At 37.2% G+C, this 26,674-nt stretch overlaps 2 protein-coding genes across 2 annotated transcripts in view; both read left to right on the top strand.

The window, feature by feature from the left end:
- Positions 1-26,674, top strand: part of LOC125245636 (antigen WC1.1-like) — a 157,024-nt gene that overhangs the window by 104,855 nt on the left and 25,495 nt on the right. Inside the window, exons 44-46 of the mRNA XM_048156302.1 lie at positions 10,566-10,631; positions 11,895-11,906; positions 12,029-12,091. Coding sequence (XP_048012259.1) covers positions 10,566-10,631; positions 11,895-11,906; positions 12,029-12,091 — 141 coding nt within the window. The remainder of the gene's footprint in view (positions 1-10,565; positions 10,632-11,894; positions 11,907-12,028; positions 12,092-26,674) is intronic.
- LOC125245445 (soluble scavenger receptor cysteine-rich domain-containing protein SSC5D-like) lies at positions 4,488-6,352 on the top strand. Its single transcript, XM_048156044.1, has 3 exons — positions 4,488-5,101; positions 5,492-5,806; positions 5,941-6,352. Exons 1-3 carry the CDS (start codon positions 4,882-4,884, stop codon positions 6,255-6,257), a joined length of 852 nt encoding a protein of 283 aa, XP_048012001.1. The 5' UTR covers positions 4,488-4,881; the 3' UTR covers positions 6,258-6,352.

Genomic DNA, 26,674 nt, shown 5'->3' with positions numbered 1-26,674 from the left:
TGACATACAATTTACATTCAAAGCATCAATGTTAAGAGGGGCTTAGACTTAACATAGGATATATATATATATATATATATAAAGCAACATTTCAATTTTTTTTAGATTTAAAAAATCTACATTTGTGAATTAAAATTTTTGCTAACAAAAGTAAGGTATTAATCAAAACCTTTTTTTTTTACCATCTTCTTCATTAATTTAATATCTATAAAGAACAGGTTCAAATCAACCACCCTCTTTTAACCATAATTGCACTTTTTCCAGAAGACACTAGAATATTTGCAAGCAAAAAAAATAAAAAATTCTGTATTCTCTGGAGATGAGTTACAAAATTTACATAATATCATTTCAATGTTAAATCTAACCCTTAGAAACTCTCCAGAGGGATAAATATCATATAAGATTTTAAAGTGAGTTTCTGTAATTTTGGGTTGAATGGGAAATTTTAAATAGGAGATAATATAATATCTAATATGTTTAAGCATTTTTTTGTCAAAGAAAAGTTTAAAAATTTCCTATTTTTAAACTCAGTTGGCCCAAGGTAAAGTGATGGTAAAATTGGTGTAAATGGACTATATGATAAATAACCCTTCATAATAATTTTAAGACCAGAAGGAATGGCTGAAATTACCGTGAAAATCTGTTTTGGATGGCATGCAAAACCACGTTTAATAGTAAAAGCACTGTAGTCCAGCACCTTTCCATCATCGTCAAAGAGATCCTTTAATAAACCAAATATTTCTACAAAACCAATCTTCATAAAAGAGTGATTTATTTCTATGTAGAATATACTTATTCCATAATAAGGAATTGTGTGGTGTAAAGTTATGGGTGTGTGCTCGTTTCCAATATCGCAAAGCTTGCTGATGAAATGCAGATAATTTAATTGGAAGTTTAGAAATATTTAAGTAAGAATTCACCAAATTTCTTAAATAATGATGCTGGAATTTTAAACCAGAAACTCTCAGAATTGTATAAAAATGCTTGTAACCATTTTAACTTCAACATGCCATTCATCTGTTCAAAATCAATTATGTTTAAACCACCCAGGTCATAAGGTTTGACTATATCATTTTTCTTAATAAAATGAGTCTGTTACGGTACACAGGAGGCAGACACAGATGTAACAGGTAATGGTTGTTTTATTGACCACAGTAGAGCAGCGGATAACACACAGGTGAGTGAACTGGTTGTAGATAATGTAGAACGGGTAGTATGAGGAATAGTTACTGTCCTGTCTGTTGCAGGTAGAGACACGTTGGAGCTTGGAGATCGCTGGAGAACTTGGGAGCTGGCTGGAACACACCCACACAGCAGACGAGGCACACAGAGGGAAGGAGACACGCTGGAGACAGGTGAGTATACGAAGAGGAGTCCTTGAGGTAAGCATAACAGGAAGTATATGCGAACGAGACCGGACATAGAGTGCTGTGTGCGTGTGTGCTTTATAGTGCTGCTGATGAGTGGAGTGATGAGGTGCAGGTGGCGGTGATCAGTACTCTGGAGACAGCGTGCGTTGTGATTGGGTGATGTTGGAACCTGACGTGTCTGTGACAGAGTCTTATTCTTCCAAATAAAATTATACAATAAGCGATTAATTAATTTAGAAACATGAAGGAGCTAAAGCAAATGTGGGGTAGATGATCCTTGACAATCTCTGCGTTAGACAACAATACTCTACCAAAAATAGAAAGGTCTCTTTGTAACCAATTGTTTAAAATTGTTTTGGCCTTTTTTTAATTTTTCTAAATAATTAAGTTCCATGCTCTCTGAATTTCTCGTATATAGCCTACCTAGATTCTTAGTGGAATTTTTTAACAGTAATGTTATATAATAATCACAAATATATGACACTAATAATGACTACATTGACAATAATAATTCTTAATTTCTAAAAGAAATGCAAAATCAATCGGTAGTTATTAATAGAATAACGAGACACAAACCTTTACATTCAATTCGCGTTTGGTGGTCCCATTTATTTTTGATCACAGTGCATACTACATATACAAACTTTTACTCTCAAAGTGCGCACATTTGTAGAAATACATGTTTACCTCAGATTTCATTAGACAGAATTTACAGAACATGTACACAGAGTTTCATAATTACAGAGGTCATAAAACATAGTTTGCTGGGGGGTACGGGGCCATGCTCCCCCGAGAAAATTTAGATTTCCCTGGTGTACATATGTGCATTTTTAAGACGTTAAGACCAACAAATTGGATAACAATAACTTTAAAACCATGTCAACAAATACATGCATGCATGCACAGTTTTAAGGCAGCTTTAATCGCATGTTTGACAATTTCATTTTCAAACGACGCTCGTAGTAGTGGAGTAGCATCACCCGGGAGGGATATTTTTTTCAGCAGAAATAATTCAGCAGAGGCAATTAGACCAGACCATAAACCATTTATAAATGAATTTTAAACAATAAAAGATTTTGTCAGAACCTAAAGTAAATTATCCCTACATATTGTTTTGTTTGATTGTGTAATTTGCTTTTTGAATCGTGGAAAAACCGTTATTTCTATTCTAAAAAAATACAGATTATCCAGACTCATAACCATTTTGATTACACTCATGCTGATATTGTACGATTTGATGATCAGTAGTGGTTCGCTAAATATAATTCAATAAGCATTTAGGCTACAATAAGCACTTAACTTTAAATATGTAACTTAATAACTAAATATATATTAAATAGATAATAAAAATATCTAGATAGCTGGCTGACTAAAGTAGGCTTTGAAAATGATATCATTTGTACATGGTGTTGTTTTAACAGTCACTTATGTAAGTTTGATGGTTAATAGCTTCTAGCAACATTAAATCCAGGAGAGAAGACAATTCTAGAGAAAAAGCATGTTTGATTTACATATAACAAAGTTTGAGCGCGCACAGCCGCGCACGCAATATCTGAGCGAGAGCAAATAACGCCACGGAAACTGCCTCAAATTAACTATAATGAGGAGAAGAAAGCTGTGTGCGCTGCAGTCAGAGGTTCTTGATTCTCTAACGACTATTTATTTTTGGATTTCACTGCATTGAGATGCGCGTTCTGGAAACGGGAAGCCTCGGGTGCCGCTTCACATTGCCACTCACCGCATAATAACGAACTCTCACGCGCAAAGATAATAACAGCAGAAGCTACACGCAACAAGTGAAATAATCAAACCAATAAGTCTAAGAACAGCTGTTGCGTTTTACCGCGCAGCATATGCATCAGTGTAACAAATCAACATAAAAAATAAAAAATCGCTCAGAAATCTACGCCACTGCTTTAAACAATTCTTTTAAATCCCTCCAAAACAAATCTATAAAAGTTTGAAGTTAGCCCATCAGGTGATTTATTTAATTTGAGGTTTTTCACAGCTAAATCTAATTCCCCGATCTGCAAATCTTCATCACACAGTTTCTTTAATTCACTATCAATATGAGGAATAGACTGTTGTCTCTTTCAAAAAACAAATTACAGTCTGCTTGAGAAAAATTGGACGAATACAGATCCTTATAAAACTTAAAGATTTCATTACTTATTAATCTAGGTTCAGAAATTTCTGCATTGTCAATTATCAATGACAATATAGCTTCTTTAGCTTGCCTTCTTTTTACTCTTCTCTCCCTCTTCAATCCACCTAGCTCTTGACCTAATATACGCTCCTTCTGCCTTTTAATATATATTATCCAATTTTGTTTGTAGTATTAAAATTTGATTTTTTTCCCTCTTCGAGCGACTGTTACTCTGGTTTAAATGCTCTGAGAGAGTGAGCGAGCAGAGTGCTCGTTCACAGAGGAGGAGGAGCTTGTTCAGCTCGCAGTCAGAACATGATGTTTCTGGTGACAGACGTTGCTCTTCCTCTATGATTTTTTTTCTGTTCATTGGTTAAACTTTTTTATGCTGAAAAGATATTTTACTATTTCGAGGAACAAAGCTGCATATATTGAGTTTTTTTTTATACTACCAAATGTTTCCATTTTACTTCTAATAGAATGAAGCATCAAACTCACATGAAAAGGCCAAATATTCAAGATTACAGGGCAAATCTAAAGTTTGTCCGTGAAAAGCCCGATATTAAAATCACTCTTGCTAAAGATTAGCTACATTCTGTCCCTCTGTGCATAGACTATAGTCTGTTACAACAGCAGATAAAGTGTAAAATTAATGTGCAGTGAAAATGAGCTCTACATGAAACAAGTTACTATAAGAGAAGAAAAACCATTGATTTCTGTCCTGAAACATGTTCACACTCCTTCATGCTCAACACAGGGACAGACCCTTGTAGTCTTCAATAAGAGGTGCTTTACTGCCATCTGCTGGACAAATACAGCATTGCAGCATTTAACATGTTTACTGTTGTTTATTAATCTCTAAGGTTTACTTATTTATGTAGATAATATTTAATTTATTTAAAAAACACATCTGAATAGCTTGGAGTTTATACTATGGCGTAATCATTTTTTTTTTTTTTAGAATAAAAGAACAAAACAGTCAAATCCATGTATAGCATAATTTATACAGAAACCATAAGATTAAAATGTTACATTTTTAAAGATATTTCATGAAAAAAGTTCTACTTCTACTAAGTTACAAGTGTTTGAAGTGATCAGACTTACAGAAACCAGTCATCAGTGTTGTATGTTGTGTGTGGAGATCCAGGCTTTGATGCTGAATATAACCTGCAGTGTTTCTCTCTCAATCTCTTTAAGTTTAGTGTGACTTTATCTCCACGCTGACATATGACTGACACGAGTCTGTCCTCAGTGAAGTGTCTCTTCACGCTGGAGGAGGAGTCCCGCTCATCAGCGCTCACACTTTATTGATATATATGGAGAAAATAAAAATGCTGCTTTCTGATTTGTCACTGATTGTGTTTGATGATTTCCTCTGTTGTGTCTAATAAGGTAACAGTGAGTGTCATTGGCAGCTGTGAGAGTCTCTCTCTCTTTAGGGGACTGACAGGAGCCAGTTTCTTCAGTGTGTTTGAGGGAGCAGAAGGAGAAACAGAGTCAAACAAACAGTGTGACGAGCAGAAGAAGATGGAGGGATGTCTGACACTCGTTTTACTCTCCTCTATAGTCACTCTAACAACATCTGGTAAGTACAAAATAGACTGTAAAGATGTGAAATTTTACTTGTTTAAATAAGCAGTTTATCTGTGATGGCCTTAGACACCTAGAAACCAAATAAAGGCCTGTGTAATATCTAGAAACTGAAATTTTTAGACAATAGACTATTAATTATCATTAATATGTTATAATTTATTAAAGTATTTACAGTAAACCAGTGTAATGATAACAAGATGATTTGTCAAATTGTCTTGTTCAAAAGAGTGATTAGCTTGTGCTCCAGCATTAGTTGTCTGGATTAGAATAATATATTTATATTTGTTTGTTCTCAGAATATGTTTCTTAACTTTGCAATATTCTACAGAAGATTGTAAATTATTCTGCTGCTACTGGATAAATCTCTCTCTTTCATGTACAGAATTCAAGACTGTGAGGTTGGTTGGTGGTCACAGTCACTGTGCTGGTAGAGTGGAGGTTCTTCATAGAGATCAGTGGGGAACAGTGTGTGATGATGATTGGGATATGAATGATGCTGCAGTGGTGTGTAGAGAGATAGGATGTGGAGAGGCTATAGAGGCTCTGAATAGAGCTCAATTTGGACGAGGATCAGGACCAATCTGGATGGATGTTGTGGCCTGTAGTGGATCAGAGTCTACACTGAAGAACTGTAGATCATTAGGATGGGGTGTTACTAACTGTGATCATAGTGAAGATGCTGGAGTCAGATGCTCAGGTGAGCCTGTTCAATCTGATAAATTGTTAGAATAAAATATTTAATGGAGTTGATGTTTATCTTAATAATTAAATAATTAACACATCACACATTTTTGTTGCATTGATGCTTAATTACGTAATGTAAACACACAGGTCGCATCCCTAGTCTCGTTAATGGACCTCACCTGTGTGCTGGGAGATTAAAGATACTTCAGATGAACACATGGTACACAATGTGCGCTGCTGCCTTTGACCAGCAGGATGCAGAGGTTGTGTGTCGAGAGCTGGACTGTGGGGCTCCTGTACAGGTGCTGGGAGAAGATGCTTTTGGAAAAGGAGACGCTCAGATGTGGACACAAGAGATTCAGTGTAGAGGAAATGAATCATACTTTGAATTGTGTCCTGTGTCCACATCTTCACATATAAACTGTTCCTATGATGATGCTGTAGGAGTAATATGCTCTGGTTAAGTAATATTTGACCTCTCTTTACATATTGCACACATAAAGAGATTCAGTATCCTTAAACTGTTTTTTTTTTTTCAATAACCTTTGCACAGGTTACACTGATCTCAGACTGGTAAACGGTTCAGACTCTTGTTCTGGAAGAGTGGAGCTTCAGTTCCTCAAGGATTGGGGCACAGTGTGTGATGCATGCTGGGATATGAGAGCTGCCAGTGTTCTCTGTAGACAGCTTAATTGTGGGATTTCTGTGTCTGTTGTGGGATCAGACTGGTTTGGAGAGGGAAGTGGTGAAATCTGGGCTGATGTGTTTGATTGTGACGGGAAAGAAACAAAACTCTCAGAATGTTCCATCTCTTCATGGAGTCGAGCTGAATGTTCTCATAGACGAGATGTTGGAGTCATCTGCTCTGGTAAACTTACTTGACACAGAGAGCATTATGCTACTGGAAAAATCTATAATATCTGAAATCTTTTTCACTGTGTCCTAACACAATTCTTATTTTAGTAAAATATCAGATCTTCTCCTCAGATTCCTCTCTAGCTATTCATGATGGTCTGGTGCGGTTGTCTGGAGAGAGACAGTGTGAGGGGGAGGTGGAAGTTTCCATCCATCAGGTCTGGAGGAGAGTTCTGCTGGACTCCTGGAGTCTCACTGAATCCTCTGTGGTCTGCAGACAGCTGGGCTGTGGCTCTGTGCTGAACTTCTCCGGCTCCTCTTCATCCAGTCCTGAACACAGTCATGAGTGTGTGACGGGCTTCCAGTGCTCTGGGAGTGAAGCTCATCTGGGGAACTGCAGCTCTCCACGAACTCTCAACTGCAGCTCCACACAACAGCTGTCAATCACCTGCCTTGGTGAGAAGAGCAACATCTGGGCAGATTCTTCAGTTGTTAGTGATCACTAATGTGTTTCTCTTTCTCTGAATATCAGGTCGCGGATCCATCAGGCTGGTGGGTTCTGGGGGAGACTGTGCAGGGAGGCTGGAGGTTTTTCACAGCGGCTCATGGGGGACAGTGTGTGATGACTCCTGGGATATTAAAGATGCCCATGTGGTGTGCAGACAGCTGCAGTGTGGAGTGGCCCTCAGTAACCAGCAGGTACCAGCCTGGTTTGGTCCTGGTTCTGGACCCATATGGCTGGATGAGGTGGAGTGTGAGGGGAATGAGACGTCCCTGTGGAGCTGCTCTTCTCCAGGCTGGGGAAAACATGACTGTCAACACAAGGATGATGTAGGAGTCGTGTGCTCAGGTAAACAGTAAAGTAATGTAAATGATTTTCAAAGATACATTTAATTGTTTTTCACAAAATATCCTATGATAATGATAATGTACAGCTGGTCATTTTTACAAAATAACTCCAGGATGATCAGGAGCTTATTTTTCAACAATGACTAAATGACTGCAGTGTCAGTCTGATATACAGTGTTGCCATGGATGATATATTATAATGTATAATATATTATGAACCTTATGTAAATATACACTGTGTACATGATATCAGTGTTTGCAGCATGCATTAGACTTGTATTAACCAGTTATTTAAGGTGATATTTTTGGTTTAGCAAAACCTGGATTGCAGTGGTTTTAATACACAAACCTTTCCATATTATTTGTATATGTAGCATTTTTGTTTAATACATTTTTTTTTTTTTTACAATTCTCATCAATAATTTATTTAGTTAAGGTTGATTCTCATCCTTCTCTATCTAGAGTTTAAAGAGATCAGGTTAACTGAGGGTTGTGAAGGGAATGTGGAGGTTTTCTACAATGGATCCTGGGGTAATGTGTGCTGGAACCAGATGGACAGAGACACAGTGAGTCTGATCTGTCAAGAGCTGAACTGTGGAAGATCTGGTGTTTTGTCTGAATCTACACCAAGACTGGAATCAGCTCGTAACTGGCTGGATGAAGTGAAATGTCGACCACATGATTCAAATCTGTGGCAGTGTCCATCTTCACCCTGGGGACAGAATGACTGTAATGAAGATGAAGTGGCCAAAATCACCTGCTCAAGTGAGATGATATTTAAAAGATGGTCTCAATAGTCAGGTTTCTTTAAAAACAATGTTCATAATGAGGTGAGTGAACTCTTTCTGAAAAACTAAACTGAGCTGATGGAAAGAGCCTAAAATGTATGAGATTTAAATTGTTTTCTCACTGATGATGTTTCACTGAGAGATGTTGTCAGAAACAGATTAAGAAATTGCATTATTGACAAGTGTACTTGCACACACAAGTAATTTACCCTGGTATTGAAGCTTCCGGAACACACATATAAATATAACAAGACACATTATAACATTTAAGAATAAAAATTAAAAATAATATAAAGACACAGATAGGTTTAGTCAAAATAATCATTTACAGATAATGAACATATTTACAGTATTGTGATTAATAATATGAATAAATAGAACTAAATGAATTTACAAAGATATTGCACTAAACATTTCAAGAGGGAAACAGACTGTGGGAAGAAACTGTTCTAGTGATCTGATGTGCCGTCAGGATTAATGATTCTGTATTCTAATGTTCAATTCAATTAATTTTTAATCTCAGAGGAGGAAAATCCTGAATCTCCTCAGAGTCGTCTGACATGTTCTACTTCACCATCTCCTCACCAGAGACAGTGTTCAAGTAAGTTTTTTTTTTGACAATATTTTTACAATTTTATTATAAGACCGTAATTAAATTCATAAATGTAATTGTACATTTAAAGCCATCTTTGTTCAGTTTCAGTGTGTTTTGTTGTAAATGTGCTGAAGCTGGTCAGTGATGTTGATGTGTGTGATTTAGATCATCTTCCTCTCAGACTGAGTGGAGGGGAGGGCCGGTGCTCTGGGAGGCTGGAGGTGTTTCATAACGCTGTGTGGGGCTCAGTCTGTGATGATCTGTGGGACATCAGCGATGCTCAGGTGGTCTGCAGACAGCTGGGTTGTGGAGCAGCACTGAGGGCTGATGGGAATTCAACCTTTGGTGCTGGTGAAGGTGTTGTGTGGCTGAACAGAGTCGAGTGCAGAGGGAATGAGATTCACCTGTGGGACTGTCCTCTCTCCCTGAAGAACCACACTGACTGCTCCAACAAAGAGCACGCTGGACTCACCTGTGCAGGTCACAGCAAAACACTGATGAAATGTATTCATTAATTGCTGATAATATTTGTGTATTTGTCTGATTTTGAATGTGTTTGTGTCTGTTTTGCCAGATTTGTCAGTGTCCCCTACTCCTGCCACAACAACATCAGCTTCTCCTCCAGTTTCTCAGACAGTGAGCTCAACATCAGTCTCTCGTCCACAAACTCCTCCGTCTCTCTCTGTGCTTGTGATTGTACTGGGAGTTGTGCTCTTACTGCTCTTAGTGCCACTGCTTATACTGATTCAGCAGAACAGAGTGATGAGGAGAGGTAGGAGAGATCCAGAGACTGTCATATTGTGTCTTATTCAGTGTGTGATCAGTCATGTGTTGTGAACTGACAGCAGGTTTGTCTCTCTACACTCACAGCTCTCTCTAAGAGGAGACACAGGAGCACGACTGAAGCCGTTTATGAGGAGATTCATCACAGACACAATCACTTCACTCAGAGGGGTGAGACATGAGCCCTGAATCTTATTTAATATGATGAATTAATAAGAGAGTCTGTCAGACACTTGATGTTCGTCTGTTATTAGTCCTGTTAAACCTCCTGCAGAAAACCACAGAGCTGCAGGTGTGTGTGTGTGTGTCTGTGTGTTTGTGTGTGTTTGTCTCTTCCTGTGTGTATTTCTGGAAGGCAGTGAGGAATGGGTTCATGTGAGGATACATGTGTGTTTACTAATAGGCCTCTAAAACATGAGATTTCTGCCTCTAATGCTTTTAAAATGTAAGTAATTAATATTTGTGTTGTGTTTTCAGTAACAAAATGCTTTCTGATCCAAAGGAAATGAGGATTCAGTCTGTTTGTAATGATGAACATGTTTCTGACTGTTCTGCTCCTTTAACAGGGAGTCTCATCTCTGAAGAACTGCATTCTGGGTATGAAGATGCTGATGAGCTTCTCTCAGGTTAGAGAGCTGAAGTATAGTCAAAACAACACCTAAAATAAATTATTTGATTTACAAACTCTAAAAAATATATCAAATGTATTTCACATATTTTACAACTAAATGAAATGTGTTTGAATGTTTCAATTGTTCACAATACTAAAACTTTTCTCTTATTAGAAAAATAGTTTGATTAAAAAAAAAAAAAAAAGCTGAATGGTCTCAAGACTTGCAACAGCATAGTTTTTGTTTCCCAAAATATAAAAACACTCAAAATATAAACATGTTTTGATGCAGAAGAGATGATGAAGGAAATCACACCGGGATACTATGATGATGTCATCACTGATGGACCGAAACCAGGGGCACGTTCAAGCTCAAACCGCTGCGCAACGTTTTGCTACGTTTTCCGGGTTGAACGACATGTTTCCTGGAAACGGTGTGCAACAGATTTGAGATACGTTTTCTCTTGTTTGGTGGGTGTGACAAAAATGTCAGCCCAATCAGCGGCAAGATGTATATAAACCACGCGGTATTAAAGAGACAGCTCGCACAATGGGTATTAATGTAACATAAAAATACTATACTTATATATTTTGCTATTGTATTGTGAAGTGACACTTTAATAAACTTTTCTATTCTCCTCTGATTATATAATGGTAAATATTACTATATCATAGCACAACAACAGTGATCAGCAATAATGACAAGCCTCACAATAAAAATAATATAGATCACACAGTCTCGGAGGTAAGAAGTGGATTATCCTTCACCTGAAATGTTTGTCTTTTCATCCTGAAATGCAAGGCAAAGTTTGTATCACAATAATTAGAAGTTTCCACAAATCCCTTCTCTCGATTGGGATGTTCTCTTTTATTCAGGACGGCAGGGGCAGTGACTGTAACATAGAGTGTATTTTGTAGTATTAAAGGTGCCCTAGAACTTTTTTTTAAAAGATGTAATATAAGTCTAAGGTGTCCCCTGAATGTGTCTGTGAAGTTTCAGCTCAAAATACCCCATAGATTTTTTTTAATTAATTTTTTTAACTGCCTATTTTGGGGCATAATTAGAAATGAGCCGATTCAGGGCGTGTGGCCCTTTAAATCTCTTAAGGTCTTAAACAACATAAAAAAAGTTCACACAGCTAATATAACCCTCAAAATGGATCTTTACAAAGTGTTCGTCATGCAGCATGTCTAATCGCGCAAGTACAGTGGGAACATGGGCTGGCATATGCAAATATTGGGGGCGTACACCCCGACTGTTACGTAACAGTCGGTGTTATGTTGAGATTTGCCTGTTCTTCAGAGGTATTTTAAACAAATGAGATTTATATAAGGAGGAGGAAACAATGGAGTTTGAGACTCACTGTATGTCTTTTCCATGTACTGAACTCTTGTTATTTAACTATGCCAAGGTAAATTCAATTTTTGAATCAAGGGCACCTACACGTATTTATACCGACTTCATCAGGCTTCGAAAATTCTTCAATAAGAACACAAAGAATGGCCTTCTCAGCTGCCATAGTTGCAACTCTTGGGTCATCAGAACAGGATGTTCAACGCACCACCGTTTCTGTTTAAAAAAACGTTTCGCAACGTTTTGTCGGGGCTGAACGCAGCCCAGATCGTGAGACAGGTGTCACTCTGATATTATATAATAGGATATGAAATATTTAAAATATATAAAATCTGAGTATATATATATTAAAAATATATATAAATTATATTTTGTATGGGTGTCTCATGTTCAATTTGTAGAAGACACACCTGAGAGTTATGATGATGTCATGACGAGTGGACAGAACTTTAATATTAAAAAAGGTGTTTTTATTTTTATTCTTTAGTTTGTGTGTTTAACATAATACCTCTGAAGTGATGCTCAGTTCTGATATGATGATGTATCATTTGTTCTGTTTATATCTTCATGTTTATGTAGTGGACACACCGGAGCATTATGATGATGTCATCATTATTGGACAGAACATTCCAGGTGTAACAGGTGAGTCACACAGAACTGTATTTTATCATCATCCACTAATATTGAACATGTTTCTACCATTAATGAATCATCATGACTTCATCAGGAGTAAATCTAATAGTCTCAGACAGTCATGAGAAAGAGATCAGTGACATCATCAGTGACACAAGCTGTATTAAAATCACAATGTGAGGTTTTATTTCACATGTGTATCAGAGGGAGATCAGGAGGAGTATGATGATGTGAAGAACAGTGATGAAGATGAGAGAAACATGTTGGGTCGGTTATTGTCAAATTTCTATAGCCTGTAACTATTTTTATTCATTATGTTTTTAAAACTAAATCCTGATGCATTTATAACAATTAAAATATGAATTTCCTTTTCTTTCTAAAAACAGACTATGATGACATGGGGGAGGAGTCACATAAAGAGGGCGGGGCCATATGACTCACTGACCACACCCACTGCCTCTGATCATCAAATCATATTACAGTACTGGAGATACTGGGAGTTTCTTATGTTGCTACTAATGCATCAATGCCTTATGATTTTATGCTATTTCAAATCTTTTTGAATGAAATGTTACATGCTTTTAAAAAATTGGTATAAAAAAAAAATCAGTCTTCAGTAATTGATATCAGTGCATTCTCAGAAGATGTTTTTTTTAATAAATAAATGATTTTAGGTGATTTTAGGCAGTATCTAATAATGACAACATTTAAAATAAATTGGAGCATAATTATTCCCAATGAAATTTTAAGAAACTTTAGTGATAACAACAAAAAGGTTTGCAAAGATTATTGTATGCATAACTTTGGTCATAAAAAAGCACACACTTTTAAACACCTGCACAGTTTATTTTGTGATGGTCCTGTTTAAATTTAAAATACTTAAAAGAACTTTAAACTTTTCTTTAGTTTTTTTTGTGGTTGATACTGAATTATTTGCACTGGAATATTCTGCATTAGCGCCATCTACAGGTTGAGTTTGGACTGATTATTCTTGGTTTTCCTTTTCAACAACTTTTCAACTTTATCAAGAATTCCTACACAGATAGCCTAATAAAACATCAAACATTTGCCAACGAATTTAAAGGGTGCTGAATATATTTACATGACATTAGATTAAAAACTGTACATTCCTTAAGACAAGGTTAACTTATAAATTCTATCTTTTCTTCTTTTTGTGCAAGAAAGTAAACTAATTCAGTTACCTGAAATAACGTAATATGATCATTTTTGTTACTTTTATTTATTATATTTATTATTATTTATTATATTTTAATTCAAGACCATACATGGATATGACGCCAAGTTCATTTGACTCGTCCAGTGTAGCTGTTGTGGACGCGCCGGTGTAAACACGGTAAGTTTCTGCGCAGTGGATAGGCTACACTGTGTTTCGTGGTTGTATTGAGTTGACCGCTGTATCAACGGGTTGATACTAGAGCAGTGTTGTGAGTGTCAGTTGTGAGTGTTAAAGTCACTGTACTAGTCTAATGTACTAAAATGTTCTACTGTAGCGGGAATAAAGTCCAGAAGGAACGGAGAGAGGGAGCGATAAATGGACGTTACTCTTCTGGAATTAAATCAGTGTCCAGCACATTGAACGCATAATTTGATGTTCTGTTGTTCTAGGGGGAGATATTAACAGTTAAGAAGATCCAACTAAAGTTTTAATTTTCCCATTTAAAAAATGGGGAAAATAAGTAATGGTAAAAAAACAAACAAAACGCTAATTTGCTCCTTTCTTTTATGGCTTCGTTTGACAGTTTCATTTGATTTTTAATAAACACTCAGGCCAACCTTTAGAAACGATTATTATGAGAACCTGCTGAAAATAAAATAAATAGGCATATCTCTCTCTCTCTGCTACAGTGTATTTCCTCATTCTGTGACTGTTTTACAACCTCAAATCAAGAAAAGTTAGGACATTTTGTAAAATGCAATAAAATCAAGAATCTGTGATTTAATTCTCTTGAAACTTTGACAAAAGTAAAAAGAAAAGATTTTCAGTGTTTTCACTGACCAAATTAATTTTAAACAATTTTAGATTTTGATGGCTGTAACTCCAAAAAGTTGGATCATGTTTTCCACTGTGTCACATCACCTTTTCAATCATTTGGGAATTGAGGATATTAATTGTTCCAGTTTTGCACGTGTCATTTTTACCCAATCTCGCCTGATTCAAGACATCTGCTGTATACAGTAAGATCTGGTCAAACAAACTATTGGCTGAAAGCGGTGTCAAATAAATATCTGATATATCATTGGTTAAAAACTAAACAAGCCTGCTGGCTAGTCATATCATCACGTTTTGTATTTCTGTTATTTTCAGAAGTCCAGAAATGTTATGTTTTCTGGCACTGTGCCAGTCTGCCAGATTATTTTATTTATTTTATTTCCAGAAGTCCAGAAACGTTATGTTTCAGGCACTGTGCACTTTGCAAGACTTTTTTGAAACAGACATCACAATGTCTTGAATAAATAAAAATACTGTGAACAAGCACTTTTTTGCCTCTTCTGTTACACATAGGTCTACATCAAATTGTCCGGCAATGAATAGAGTAGGCTTTTTCAAAATCACTGTATCATGATACATCGATATAATGGACAAAATTGTATTACGAGTACATTGTAGTTGCGAGTACACCAGAGTCCTGTGCAATTATTCTTGCCTCACTAAATGCCGCAAAGGAAATGGTCACCCTAGTCAATATCCATGGCTTAGGTTTATTAAGTTGTAAGGAACACTTTCGAGTCCAAACTTTAGTGTAATCGTTTGTTTTACTCGCATTTTCGCAGTTTCCCCTATTAAATCCAGTCATGCAGCAGTTTTTTTTTACCACTCAGTCCAGCTGAGGGAACGCGTTTCGGCGGGAAAGTGACGTCGATGACGCGTTTTTGTAGGCCAACCCGGAAGTTAGCGGTTCACGGGTTCCCTCCGTTGAAAGCCTATGCATTTTTCCCATAGACTTTTGGAAAATGGCAGAAAATAAGCTCTGTGTTTAACAAAGGGTTATGACACTTACACGTTTTGACTATCAAGATAATCTTTATAAGTTAAAACAACATAAATACATTTTGAAGCCTAAATAAAGTGGTCAGATATAAAAAGCTAACAGTAGGCTATAAACGGACTACAACACACCATGGTCGCGGATCAACGTCGTCACCACCAAGCTTCCTCAAACTGTATTTTAAAAACAACGTTATTTAAAATCATGCTTGCTGGGGTGTATTCCAGAAAGCAGGGTTAACTTACTGTCACATATACCCTGAACTCTCGGTTGATTAACCCAAACCTTGCTTACTCGTGGTATGCTGGTTCCAAAAATGCGTCCGGGAGTAAGTTCAGCCAACCCAGAGTATGTTCCCGGTTAACACACAAGACATTCTCAACAGAGCGACGAATCGATGACTCACCATGGAAACAGACGCTAAGAAAAAGCACGCCATTCTACTTCATTCTTCTTCTTTTGTTTAATGGCGATTTACATAACCTACTTGGTGCACATCACCACCTATTGGGTGGTTATGCAATTATTCTTAATATTGTTTGATGCTAATTATTAAATAAGATATCACATATATGATATGTATTTTATTATAGAAATTATAGCATAGAAAATGTCCTGTTATAAAGGATAAAAAGCAGATCCATGTGTGAGATGACAATAAAATACATTCATATATTAGAATTGAATAAACAGTTATATATTGTATAACGTTGTGTATATAACTGTAACTATATAACAAATTTAGATACATTAATATAACCATATTGATAATATAACATGCATTTGAATTCCTCTTAAACTAACTAACCCTTTAACATAACCTGCTCCGCAGCAGGTTATGTTCAGAGAGCAAGTTGCTATGGTTACTTACATACCCTAAAAGTTACCTCCGTTTTTGGAACCGAAAGTTGAGGTTATCCGCTTACTTACTCTTAAACATACCCAGGTATGTCACATAACCTGCTTTCTGGAATACCCCCCTGATTATGATCTGTGCTGTGTATGAATACTTATCCACTTTTTCATGAGAAATGCTGTCCAAATGTCCTGTTTGTCATGATGACGTCTAAAGTCCCCGCCGAAGGAAGTAGTCCATTTGAGCAATTTCTTAGCAACCGCCGTTTTTAAGACACAATAAAGGTTTGAAAAAATCACAAGCGGATTATAACTGGTGTGTTTTATGTCATTGATCAAAACGTGAAAATATTTAAAGGCTTTGTTAACCACAGACCTTATTTCAGGCGATTTAGCAAAAACCCACTCAAAAAACCCATAGACTTCACGGCGTTGGAACCGGAAGCCCTGAAATGCTAACTCGCTTCCGGGTTTTGCCTACAAAAATGCGTCATCCCTGAGGCACTCTATTATTATACAGAAGTTTATCATCTCAGACTTTTGCTGCCACCCATAGGAATAGATTGGTATTGCAATGTTAAACACAAGTACAACTGCAAACATAGTATTCCTGAATGATGAACTGTGTAAAGTTTTAGGTATATTTTATTGTCTTTTTAAAATCATTAGGCCTATTAGGTTTTAAAGAAAATGCTCTTTTCTGAATCTCTTTTGTGAAATAACATTTACTGTGCACTTTGGGGGCATGATAAGCATTGCTAATAGGCTACTGAATATAGGCTATTGTGGTAATTAAAATGATTATTTAAAACAGCACATTTGATTTATGTTTGTTTCCAACTAATATTTATAAACATTGACTCAAAGCGAGAAACATGAAGCAGTCAGTTATCAGTGTTTGTATTTTTTATATCTGCAGGTGCTGTGCTTTGATACTGCAAATAAACTTGATTCCTGTCCCTGAAATCAGTTTCCTGTATATATGACTTTGTTTCTCCTCTATCTTGTATGTTTTTCCCCGGTTAAGTGTCTCTATAAGGTGGAGGAGGAGTCCTGTTCATCAGTGCTGACGTGCTTTTAATAAATATGGTGAGAATCATAAATACGTCTTCTGATTTGTCACTGAAGCTTTTTGATGATTTCCTTTCTTCTGTCTAATAAGGTAAAAGTGACTTTGATTGGCTTGTTGTTTGGCGGTTGTGCAGCCTTTTGTCTCTGTCTCTCTCGAATCTTTCACTTCTGAGTTGATGTGTGTGTGTGATCAGTGAATATGGAGAGCTATCTAACACTCATTTTTTTGTCATCTGTGCTCAGACTCGCCACAGCTGGTACGTACACATTCAGGATCATTATGTGTGAGTTAATGTGATTGACTCTGTTTTAGTGTTATGAAATTGTCATAATATAATTTATTTCACTTTTTTGCATAATATATTAATATTAATATAACTGTGAATTTCCTTCTCTCGTGGCCATTTTCTCTGTTCCTTTCTCTTAACTGATGTAATGTCTTTTGTTCTCTATCTGCTCTCACACATACATTTTATATATATTTTTCTATCTTGTCTACAGGCAGAGTGAGGCTGGTGGGTGGCAAAAGTCACTGTGCTGGTAGATTGGAGGTTTATTATAGTAAAGTATGGGGAACCGTGTGTGATGATTATTGGAGTTTGACAAACACTGCAGTGGTGTGTAGAGAGTTGGGTTGTGGTTATACAGGTTCTTCAAATGCAATGCATGTTGCCTACTTTGGTCAAGGATCAGGGAAAATCTGGATGGATAATGTGATGTGTAGTGGATCAGAGTCCTCGATATTCAAATGCCCAAAACTTAAATTGGGTGAACATAATTGTAAGCATAGTGAGGATGTTGGAGTTGTTTGCTCAGGTAGGTTAATTTCCTCTCCAGCTTTCATCATCATCAAAAATAGCATTATTTATTATATTAAAAACATGTATGTAAAGTAGATTTTGAAATGAATGGTCAAAGGTCATAAATAGGAAAGACCAGTGATTGTGGTAACACAGGGTTAAAGTACCATCAGTTTAACTTGTTAGAATTGAGTTATGGGGTTAAAATTGCTTAATATTATGTCAAATATACATGTCCACCATCCTCCTGATGTGATGGTAGAAGTTAGTGTAAAATATAAAGAATCTTCATGACAATAATACTTTTTGAAGTAAAAATATTGGTTTATAATTGGAATTGTAATCAGGTTGATGCAAGTTCGATGACAGACCTGAATCTGACTCTCTTGATTAATTTTATATATAACATTTATTCTAAATATGAAAAAAACCTTTAACCTAAATTTTAAAAATACCTCCTAGAAATTTAACAAAACAAATTCATATACAACTGGTGTTCTATTAGTGTTAGAAGACCCAACCCAGGGCCAGACAACTCACTAGATGATATAGTCAGCTGACCTGTTACTCTTCAATTTTAATTTGTAGCAGATTTAATTTGTCCACAAAACTCTGACTTACAAATGTTAAAGCAAAACTTCAACACTGCATGGTCTCCTCAATATAAAAACTAATATCGAATTTGTGATTTTATTATTCTTTTGGAGAATATTTTAGTGCTTTATGTTATGATATTTTAAATGTTTCATTTCATTTCAGGCGTCAGGCTTGTTGGACATTCTCGCTGCTCTGGAAGACTAGAGGTGCCTCATGGGAACACATGGATGTCAGTCTGTGCTTCTGCCTTTGACCAGCAGGATGCAGAGGTTGTGTGTAGAGAGCTGGACTGTGGGGCTCCTGTACAGGTGCTGGGAGAAGATGCTTTTGGAAAAGGAGACGCTCAGATGTGGACACAAGAGATTCAGTGCAGAGGAAATGAATATCAGTTTGCTCTCTGTCCAGTATCATCCTCACGCAGCAATTGTTCCCATGATAATGATGTTAGACTGGTGTGTGCTGGTAGGCGAACACAAAAACACTTTGATTCAAAATAAAACATAACACTGATAGCCAACTTTATTTCCTCTCTTTCTCCTTGTTTCTTGTTTACTTGCACTTTTTCAGAAACATTGAGATTAGTAGGTTATGGCAGTTCATGTGCTGGTAGAGTGGAGGTTCTTCATGATGGTCAGTGGGGAACAGTGGGTGATTTAGGCTGGGATTTGGCTAATGCTGCAGTGGTGTGTAGAGAGCTGGGATGTGGAGAGGCTGTTGCTGCACCTAAGCATGCCCAGTTTGGTCGGGGGAAAGGACCAGTCTGGATTATTGATGTGAGGTGCACTGGAGTAGAATCTGCACTGAAAAACTGTGGATCACATGGTTGGAAAAAATATAAAGCTAATCATGATGATGATGCTGGGGTCATCTGTTCAGGTGAGCTCTCCTAGTAGGCATGATCATCTGCAATCTTTTTTAGAATTCACTTAACTTTTTCAATTTCAATTCTGATATTTACCATAAAGATGGTATAATAGATAATAATAATAAATTATAACTAATAAAATGTAAATATGTATATCTTAGCATACCTGTTCACAAATAGCACATTTCAATTTAGAGTGTCCATCTTTTTATTAAAGGAATCAGGCTGGTTGGAGGTTCTCCCTGCTCTGGGAGGTTAGAGATACTTGATAATCAGTCGTGGGTTTCAGTGTGTGCTGCTGCCTTTGACCAGCAGGATGCAGAGGTTGTGTGTAGAGAGCTGGACTGTGGGGCTCCTGTACAGGTGCTGGGAGAAGATGCTTTTGGAAAAGGAGATGCTCAGATGTGGACACAAGAGATTCAGTGCAGAGGAAATGAGTCTTATATATCTGTCTGTCAAACATCATCTTCTCTCAGACATAACTGTACCCATGAGAATGACGTAGGACTGTTATGTTCTGGTAATGGAGAAATATTCAGCATTTCAACTTTTTAAGATTATCACATACAATTAAAAATAATATTTTTGCTTGTTTCATACTGTTTCAATAAACTCTAATTTCTCTGTCCAGGTTACACTGACCTCAGACTGGTCAATGGTCCTGACATCTGTTCTGGTCGAGTTGAGCGTCAGTACTTCAGTAAATGGGGCACAGTGTGTGATGCATGCTGGGATATGAGAGCTGCCAGTGTCCTCTGTAGACAGCTGAATTGTGGGATTGCTGTGTCTGTTGTGGGATCAGACTGGTTTGGAGAGGGAAGTGGTGAAATCTGGGCTGATGTGTTTGATTGTGACGGGAATGAAACAAAACTCTCAGAATGTTCCATCTCTTCATGGAGTCGAGCTGAATGTTCTCATAGACGAGATGTTGGAGTCATCTGCTCTAGTGAGGGGATTTTATTGAAATAAATGTTATAAATTATCTAGAAATATCTTAATAAAGTGTCACATCTTTCACTCAGATTCCTCTCTGGCTGTTCATGATGGTCTGGTGTGGTTGTCTGGAGAGAGACAGTGTGAGGGGGAGGTGGAAGTTTCCATCCATCAGGTCTGGAGGAGAGTTCTGCTGGACTCCTGGAGTCTCACTGAATCCTCTGTGGTCTGCAGACAGCTGGGCTGTGGCTCTGTGCTGAACTTCTCCGGCTCCTCTTCATCCAGTCCTGAACACAGTCATGAGTGTGTGACGGGCTTCCAGTGCTCTGGGAGTGAAGCTCATCTGGGGAACTGCAGCTCTCCACAGACTCTCAACTGCAGCTCCACACAACAGATGTCAATCACCTGCCTTGGTGAGAAGAGCAACATCTGGGCAGATTCTTCAGTTGTTAGTGATCACTAATGTGTTTCTCTTTCTCTGAATATCAGGTCGGGGGTCCATCAGGCTGGTGGGTTCTGGGGGAGACTGTGCAGGGAGGCTGGAGGTTTTTCACAGCGGCTCATGGGGGACAGTGTGTGATGACTCCTGGGATATTAAAGATGCCCATGTGCAGACAGCTGCAGTGTGGAGTGGCCCTCAGTAACCAGCAGGTACCAGCCTGGTTTGGTCCTGGTTCTGGACCCATATGGCTGGATGAGGTGGAGTGTGAGGGGAATGAGACGTCCCTGTGGAGCTGCTCTTCTCCAGGCTGGGGAAAACATGACTGTCAACACAAGGAGGATGTAGGAGTCGTGTGCTCAGGTAAATAGTACATTAGTGTGAATGTTTATCAAAGATGTAGTTATTTTTTTTTTTCACAAAATATCATGTAATCATTAAACTCCAGTGTGATGAGGAGTGAAGGTGTCTGTAGGGGTTTGAATTGCAATAATGACTAATGCTTCTTTCCGACTGTAAGTTCATCTACTTACCAAATAAATAAATACATGCTTTCCTTTGGTACTTTATTTAGGCAAGATCATTTTACTCAGACTTATAGACTTACTTAGATGGCTAACATTTTCATTAGATTTTTGTCAACATTTTACTAAACTTTTGATTAAGATTGTGGCGAACATTTTTCTTACGTTTCTAAATTTAATACTTATATTTTGGACTTTGATATTTCACAGATATTTGAAGTTGGTTTTTAATTGTTTGTGATATTACAGTATTGTTGAAGTTCTCTAAATTAAGCATTACACATATGCATAAAGTATAATTTAATAACATATTATGATGCTGTTTTTAATAATGTTATGCTTATCTGTTTTTAGATGCAATCAGGACTTGCAGCATGTATTATCCTTGTATTAAAGAGTTTTTGTTGTTTTTTGTAGCTTTAGCATAACCTGAATTTCAGTTGTTTTAATGCACATCCTTTTCCATCTAGAGTTTAAAGAGATCAGGTTAACTGAGGGCTGTGAAGGGAATGTGGAGGTTTTCTACAATGGATCCTGGGGTAATGTGTGCTGGAACCAGATGGAAACAGACACAGCGAGTCTGATCTGTCAAGAGCTGAACTGTGGAAGATCTGGTGTTTTGTCTGAATCTACACCAAGACTGAAATCCGCTCCTAACTGGTTGGATAAAGTAACATGTCGACTACATGATTTAAATCTGTGGCAGTGTCCATCTTCACCTTGGGGACAGAATAACTGTGATAAGTGGCCAAAATCACCTGCTCAGGTTAGATGATATTTACAGTAAATCATTTAATATGGTCTCAGTAATCATGTTTCTGTACACATATTTATGTCTAATGTGATATAAGTAAACTAAAGTTTACTTATCCCATCTCAGAGGAGAAGACTCGTGAGTCTCCTCGGAGTCGTCTGACATGTTCTACCTCACCATCTCCTCACCAGAAACAGTGTTCAAGTAAGATTATTCACAACAAAATTGTTGAATGTTTGTTAATGGAAGCCACTGTAAAAAAAAAAAAAAAGCCCATACAATTTATGGTAAAAAAAAAAAGCTGTGGTTGCCAGAACTTTACGTAAAAAATATGGTAGCAACATTTTAGGTTTTACGGGACAGCACTTAGTTTCTATTTTCAAAGGTTAATATTCTAATAATATTCTAATAATTATGGTTCATAACTTTATTTTACACAGTGTAAATTTTTTTGGGTCAAATTTATGGTAAAAATCCAAATTTAGAGAACACTACTAATTCTATACTAATATACCCCACGATGCGACCGCAAAGGGCACTTTAAAGTCCCCGTGAACCGGAAGTTGCCAACGACTTTTCTCCAGTGTTGTGACGTATTTCAAAGTTAAATGGAATATTGAATAGAGGGCAGAGTTTTACTTTAGCGCTCCTCCTCTCCATCTCTCGCTCATAGCAGACTAACCGTTGCAGGGGAGTGGTTTAAGCGATTTCAACCCAAGCCGTCAAACTGATGTCATCAGAGAAGGGGCACCATTGCAGAGGGGAGGAGCATTTTCAGATTTTGATTAAATATTATGAAGCCAAACAATTTTTTTGTGTGGATTGACTTGCATGGATTAATTGTTCAGCACAAAACTAGCAATTTGAGATAACAAAATAAATAAGGTCAATTTTGATTTCATGTGTACTTTAACTTTCACGATCAACCCACCCCCCGTGCACGCCACTGTTCAAAATACTGACATTTTCAAAGATATGTATCATGTCTTTTACATTTAAAATTGATAATAAATGACTGCTATACACAGAGTGCAAAAAAACTTCTTAGGCCTAACTTACCTAATGCAGAGGAAGCCGCCTCTTTTACGAATTGTGCCTCTGAAGCGTTGAGAGTCCATTCTCCTTTGGTTGTGGGTTTATTTAAAAATAAACTATGAATAAATACACACACACACACACACACACACACACACACACAAACTTCACCTATGGTTTCAGTGTGTTTTGTTGTAAATTGTGTGCTGAATCTGGTCAGTGATGTTGATGTGTGTGATTTAGATCATGTTCCTCTCAGACTGAGTGGAGGGGAGGGCCGGTGCTCTGGGAGGCTGGAGGTGTATCATAACGCTGTGTGGGGCTCAGTCTGTGATGATCTGTGGGACATCAGCGATGCTCAGGTGGTCTGCAGGCAGCTGGGTTGTGGAGCAGCACTGAGGGCTGATGGGAATTCAACCTTTGGTGCTGGTGAAGGTGTTGTGTGGCTGAACGGAGTCGAGTGCAGAGGGAATGAGATTCACCTGTGGGACTGTCCTCTCTCCCTGAAGAACCACACTGACTGCTCCAACAAAGAGCACGCTGAACTCACCTGTGCAGGTCACAGCAAAACAAAGTATTCATTAATTGCTAATAATATGTGTATTTGCATGATATAGAATATGGTTGTGTCTGTTTTGACAGATTTGTCAGTGTCCACCACTCCTGCCACAACATCAGGTTCTCCAGTTTCTCAGACAGTGAGCTCAAAATCAAAATCAGTCACTCGTCCACAAACTCCTCCAGCAGCGTCTCTCTCTGTGCTTGTGATTGTACTGGGAGTTGTGCTCGTACTGCTCTTAGTGCCACTGCTTATACTGATTCAGCAGAACAGAGTGATGAGGAGAGGTAGGAGAGATCCAGAGACTGTCATATTGTGTCTTATTCAGTGTGTGATCAGTCATGTGTTGTGAACTGACAGCAGGTTTGTCTCTCTACACTCACAGCTCTCTCTGAGAGGAGACACAGGACCAAGACTGAGGCCGTTTATGAGGAGATTCATCACAGACACAATCACTTCACTCAGAGGGGTGAGACATGAGCCGTGAATCTTATTTAATATGATGAATTAATAAGAGAGTCTGTCAGACACTTGATGTTCATCTATTATTAGTCCTGTTAAACCTCCTGCAGAAAACCACAGAGCTGCAGGTGTGTGTGTGTGTGTGTGTGTGTGTGTGTGTTTGTCTCTTCCTGTGTGTATTTCTGGAAGGCAGTGAGGAATGGGTTCATGTGAGGATACATGTGTGTTTACTAATAGGCCTCTAAAACATGAGATTTCTGCCTCTAATGCTTTTAAAATGTAAGTAATTAATATTTGTGTTGTGTTTTCAGTAACAAATGCTTTCTTATCCAAAGGAAATGAGGATTCAGTCTGTTTGTAATGATGAACATGTTTCTGACTGTTCTGCTCCTTTAACAGGGAGTCTCATCTCTGAAGAACTGCATTCTGGGTATGAAGATGCTGATGAGCTTCTCTCAGGTTAGAGAGCTGAAGTATATTCATTCCATATTCCACTCAAAAAAGTTTCTTTGAATTTAACCTAAATAAATAAATGTAATTAACAAATTGTATTAATTATTTGACTAATGACTAAAGTACTATTTAAATTCTGCTGTTTACTTCTACATTAACTTTCTGTTCTCCTTTTTAGAAAAAGAGTTCAAGACTGTATATTATGATAATGTCACCAACAGCAGTGGCATGAAAGGTCAGCGACCTTTTGAAACTGATCACATGATTCATTACCAAATTATTAATATGACCTGCAACAAGAACTTATTTTTGGATTTGTATCCAAACATATTCTGTGTTGTTACAGAAGAGATGAAGGAAATCACACCAGGATACTATGATGATGTCATCACTGATGGACTGAAACCAGATCGTGAGACAGGTGCCGTTCTGTTATTCTATTATAGTTGAAAATATATATATACATATTAAAGGGTACATAACACACACAGTTTCCACCAATCTCAAGTTTATCTTGAGTATCTATAGAGTAATATTGCATCCTTCATATCTCAGAAAAGTCTTTAGTTTTATCATATTTATAAAAGATAGATAAGCTCTACCTACCTATTTTTTCTGGAAAAAAAAAAACGAGCTCCTGGAGGCATGCTGTGGACAGAGCTAAAGACCCACGAGCACACGCAGCGATTGTCTGCAAGCTTTGACATCATTATAAATAAAAAGTGAGCAAAAACGTTCATGTTGTTTACATTATATGCACTTAAGCGCCGATTGCCAACAAAACACAGACATTTGATGCAGTTTTACTCACCGCCCCTGATCTGCAAATCCAGCGTCAAACTGGGACACATTTACAAAATATTTGTCACCGAAATTCCGGGAAAAAACAAACATACGTGCACAACTCTGTTGCTGCCCCGGAAAAACAAACTGCATCCACTGTTCCCTTAACGCTGGGTTCTTTGGGAAACTGAAAATGGTTCTTTCCATCATAACCAAAAACACTCTTCTTTGGTGACGTTGTTGAAAAATCTCTCGGCTTCCGTAACCCGAACGAAGCGTGTTGATGGGTGTGCTCTTGCTCTTGCTCTGGGTGATGTGCGCACGCTTATCAGGGATCAGTGCCCATACAAGGAATTCCGCCCTTTATTATGTAATACAGGGCCATACTCGAAAAAAAACTTTGTTATAACTTTCAACCCTTTAGCAAAAGTATATTAAGGAAAGTGTGTTTGAGTGTGATATTGTGTTAACTTTGTAGAAAACACACCTGAAAGCTATGATGATATCATCACCAGTGGACAGTACTCTGATATTAAAAAAGGTGTTTTTAATTTTTAAATACATAATAATCATCTGCTCAAGCTCGTCACAGATAATATTTTTTAAATAACTGTCTTAAAGTTATATATTTTGGCTTATATTTTCATGTGTAGTGGAGGCACCAGAGAGTTATGATGATGTCATCATTATTGGACAGAGCTCTCAAGAGGTAACAGGTGAGTTGCACAAGACTGTTTATTAAGTTTCTTGTTATTTATTTCTACTTATTTTTATTTATTTATTGTATGTTTAATTTCTATTACTTTAGATGTTTTGTGAATTACTTTTTCTTTTTAGTAGACTATCTGTTTACTGTATCTTGTTTGGAAATGTACTTTATTTCTTTGCTCTACCTGGAGTTGCTGTTTTCTTAAGTGTTTTATTTTTGTGATATATGTGTTCCCTGTAATCTGTGTTCAATAGAAAAGGTGAGTTGCATTAAGAACTACATTTCATTATCACCTTAACATATATCATTACATGAGAGTTTGACATATGTGTATTTAAATAATCATTAAAGGGAATAAGGGATCCAATAAATGAGAGAAAGTGTTTTATAAACTAGTGTGACATTTTTATGTCATTTCTGTTGATCAGAAGGAGTTCAGGAGGAGTACGATGATGTGATGAGTGTCACTGAAGATATGAGAAACCTGTCAGGTAAGTTATTGTAACGTTCTCTATATTCTAACACTTTATTATTATTTTTTTTAAAATATTCTCATATTTTTCCATG

This window comes from Megalobrama amblycephala, linkage group LG14 (genome assembly GCF_018812025.1).
Source record: "Megalobrama amblycephala isolate DHTTF-2021 linkage group LG14, ASM1881202v1, whole genome shotgun sequence".
NCBI classification, from domain to species: domain Eukaryota; kingdom Metazoa; phylum Chordata; class Actinopteri; order Cypriniformes; family Xenocyprididae; genus Megalobrama; species Megalobrama amblycephala.
Note: the sequence above shows the minus strand (reverse complement) of the source record. Positions and strands in the feature narration are given on the sequence as shown.

What these genes read in the sequence shown, in the direction of transcription:
- LOC125245445 (XM_048156044.1), top strand. Translation starts at nt 4,882, where the DNA reads ATGATTTCCTCTGTTGTGTCTAATAAGGTAACAGTGAGTGTCATTGGC. An exon ending in AGTCACTCTAACAACATCTG is followed by an intron (nt 5,102 to 5,491) that starts GTAAGTACAAAA and finishes TTTCATGTACAG; the next exon opens with AATTCAAGACTGTGAGGTTG. An exon ending in TGCTGGAGTCAGATGCTCAG is followed by an intron (nt 5,807 to 5,940) that starts GTGAGCCTGTTC and finishes GTAAACACACAG; the next exon opens with GTCGCATCCCTAGTCTCGTT.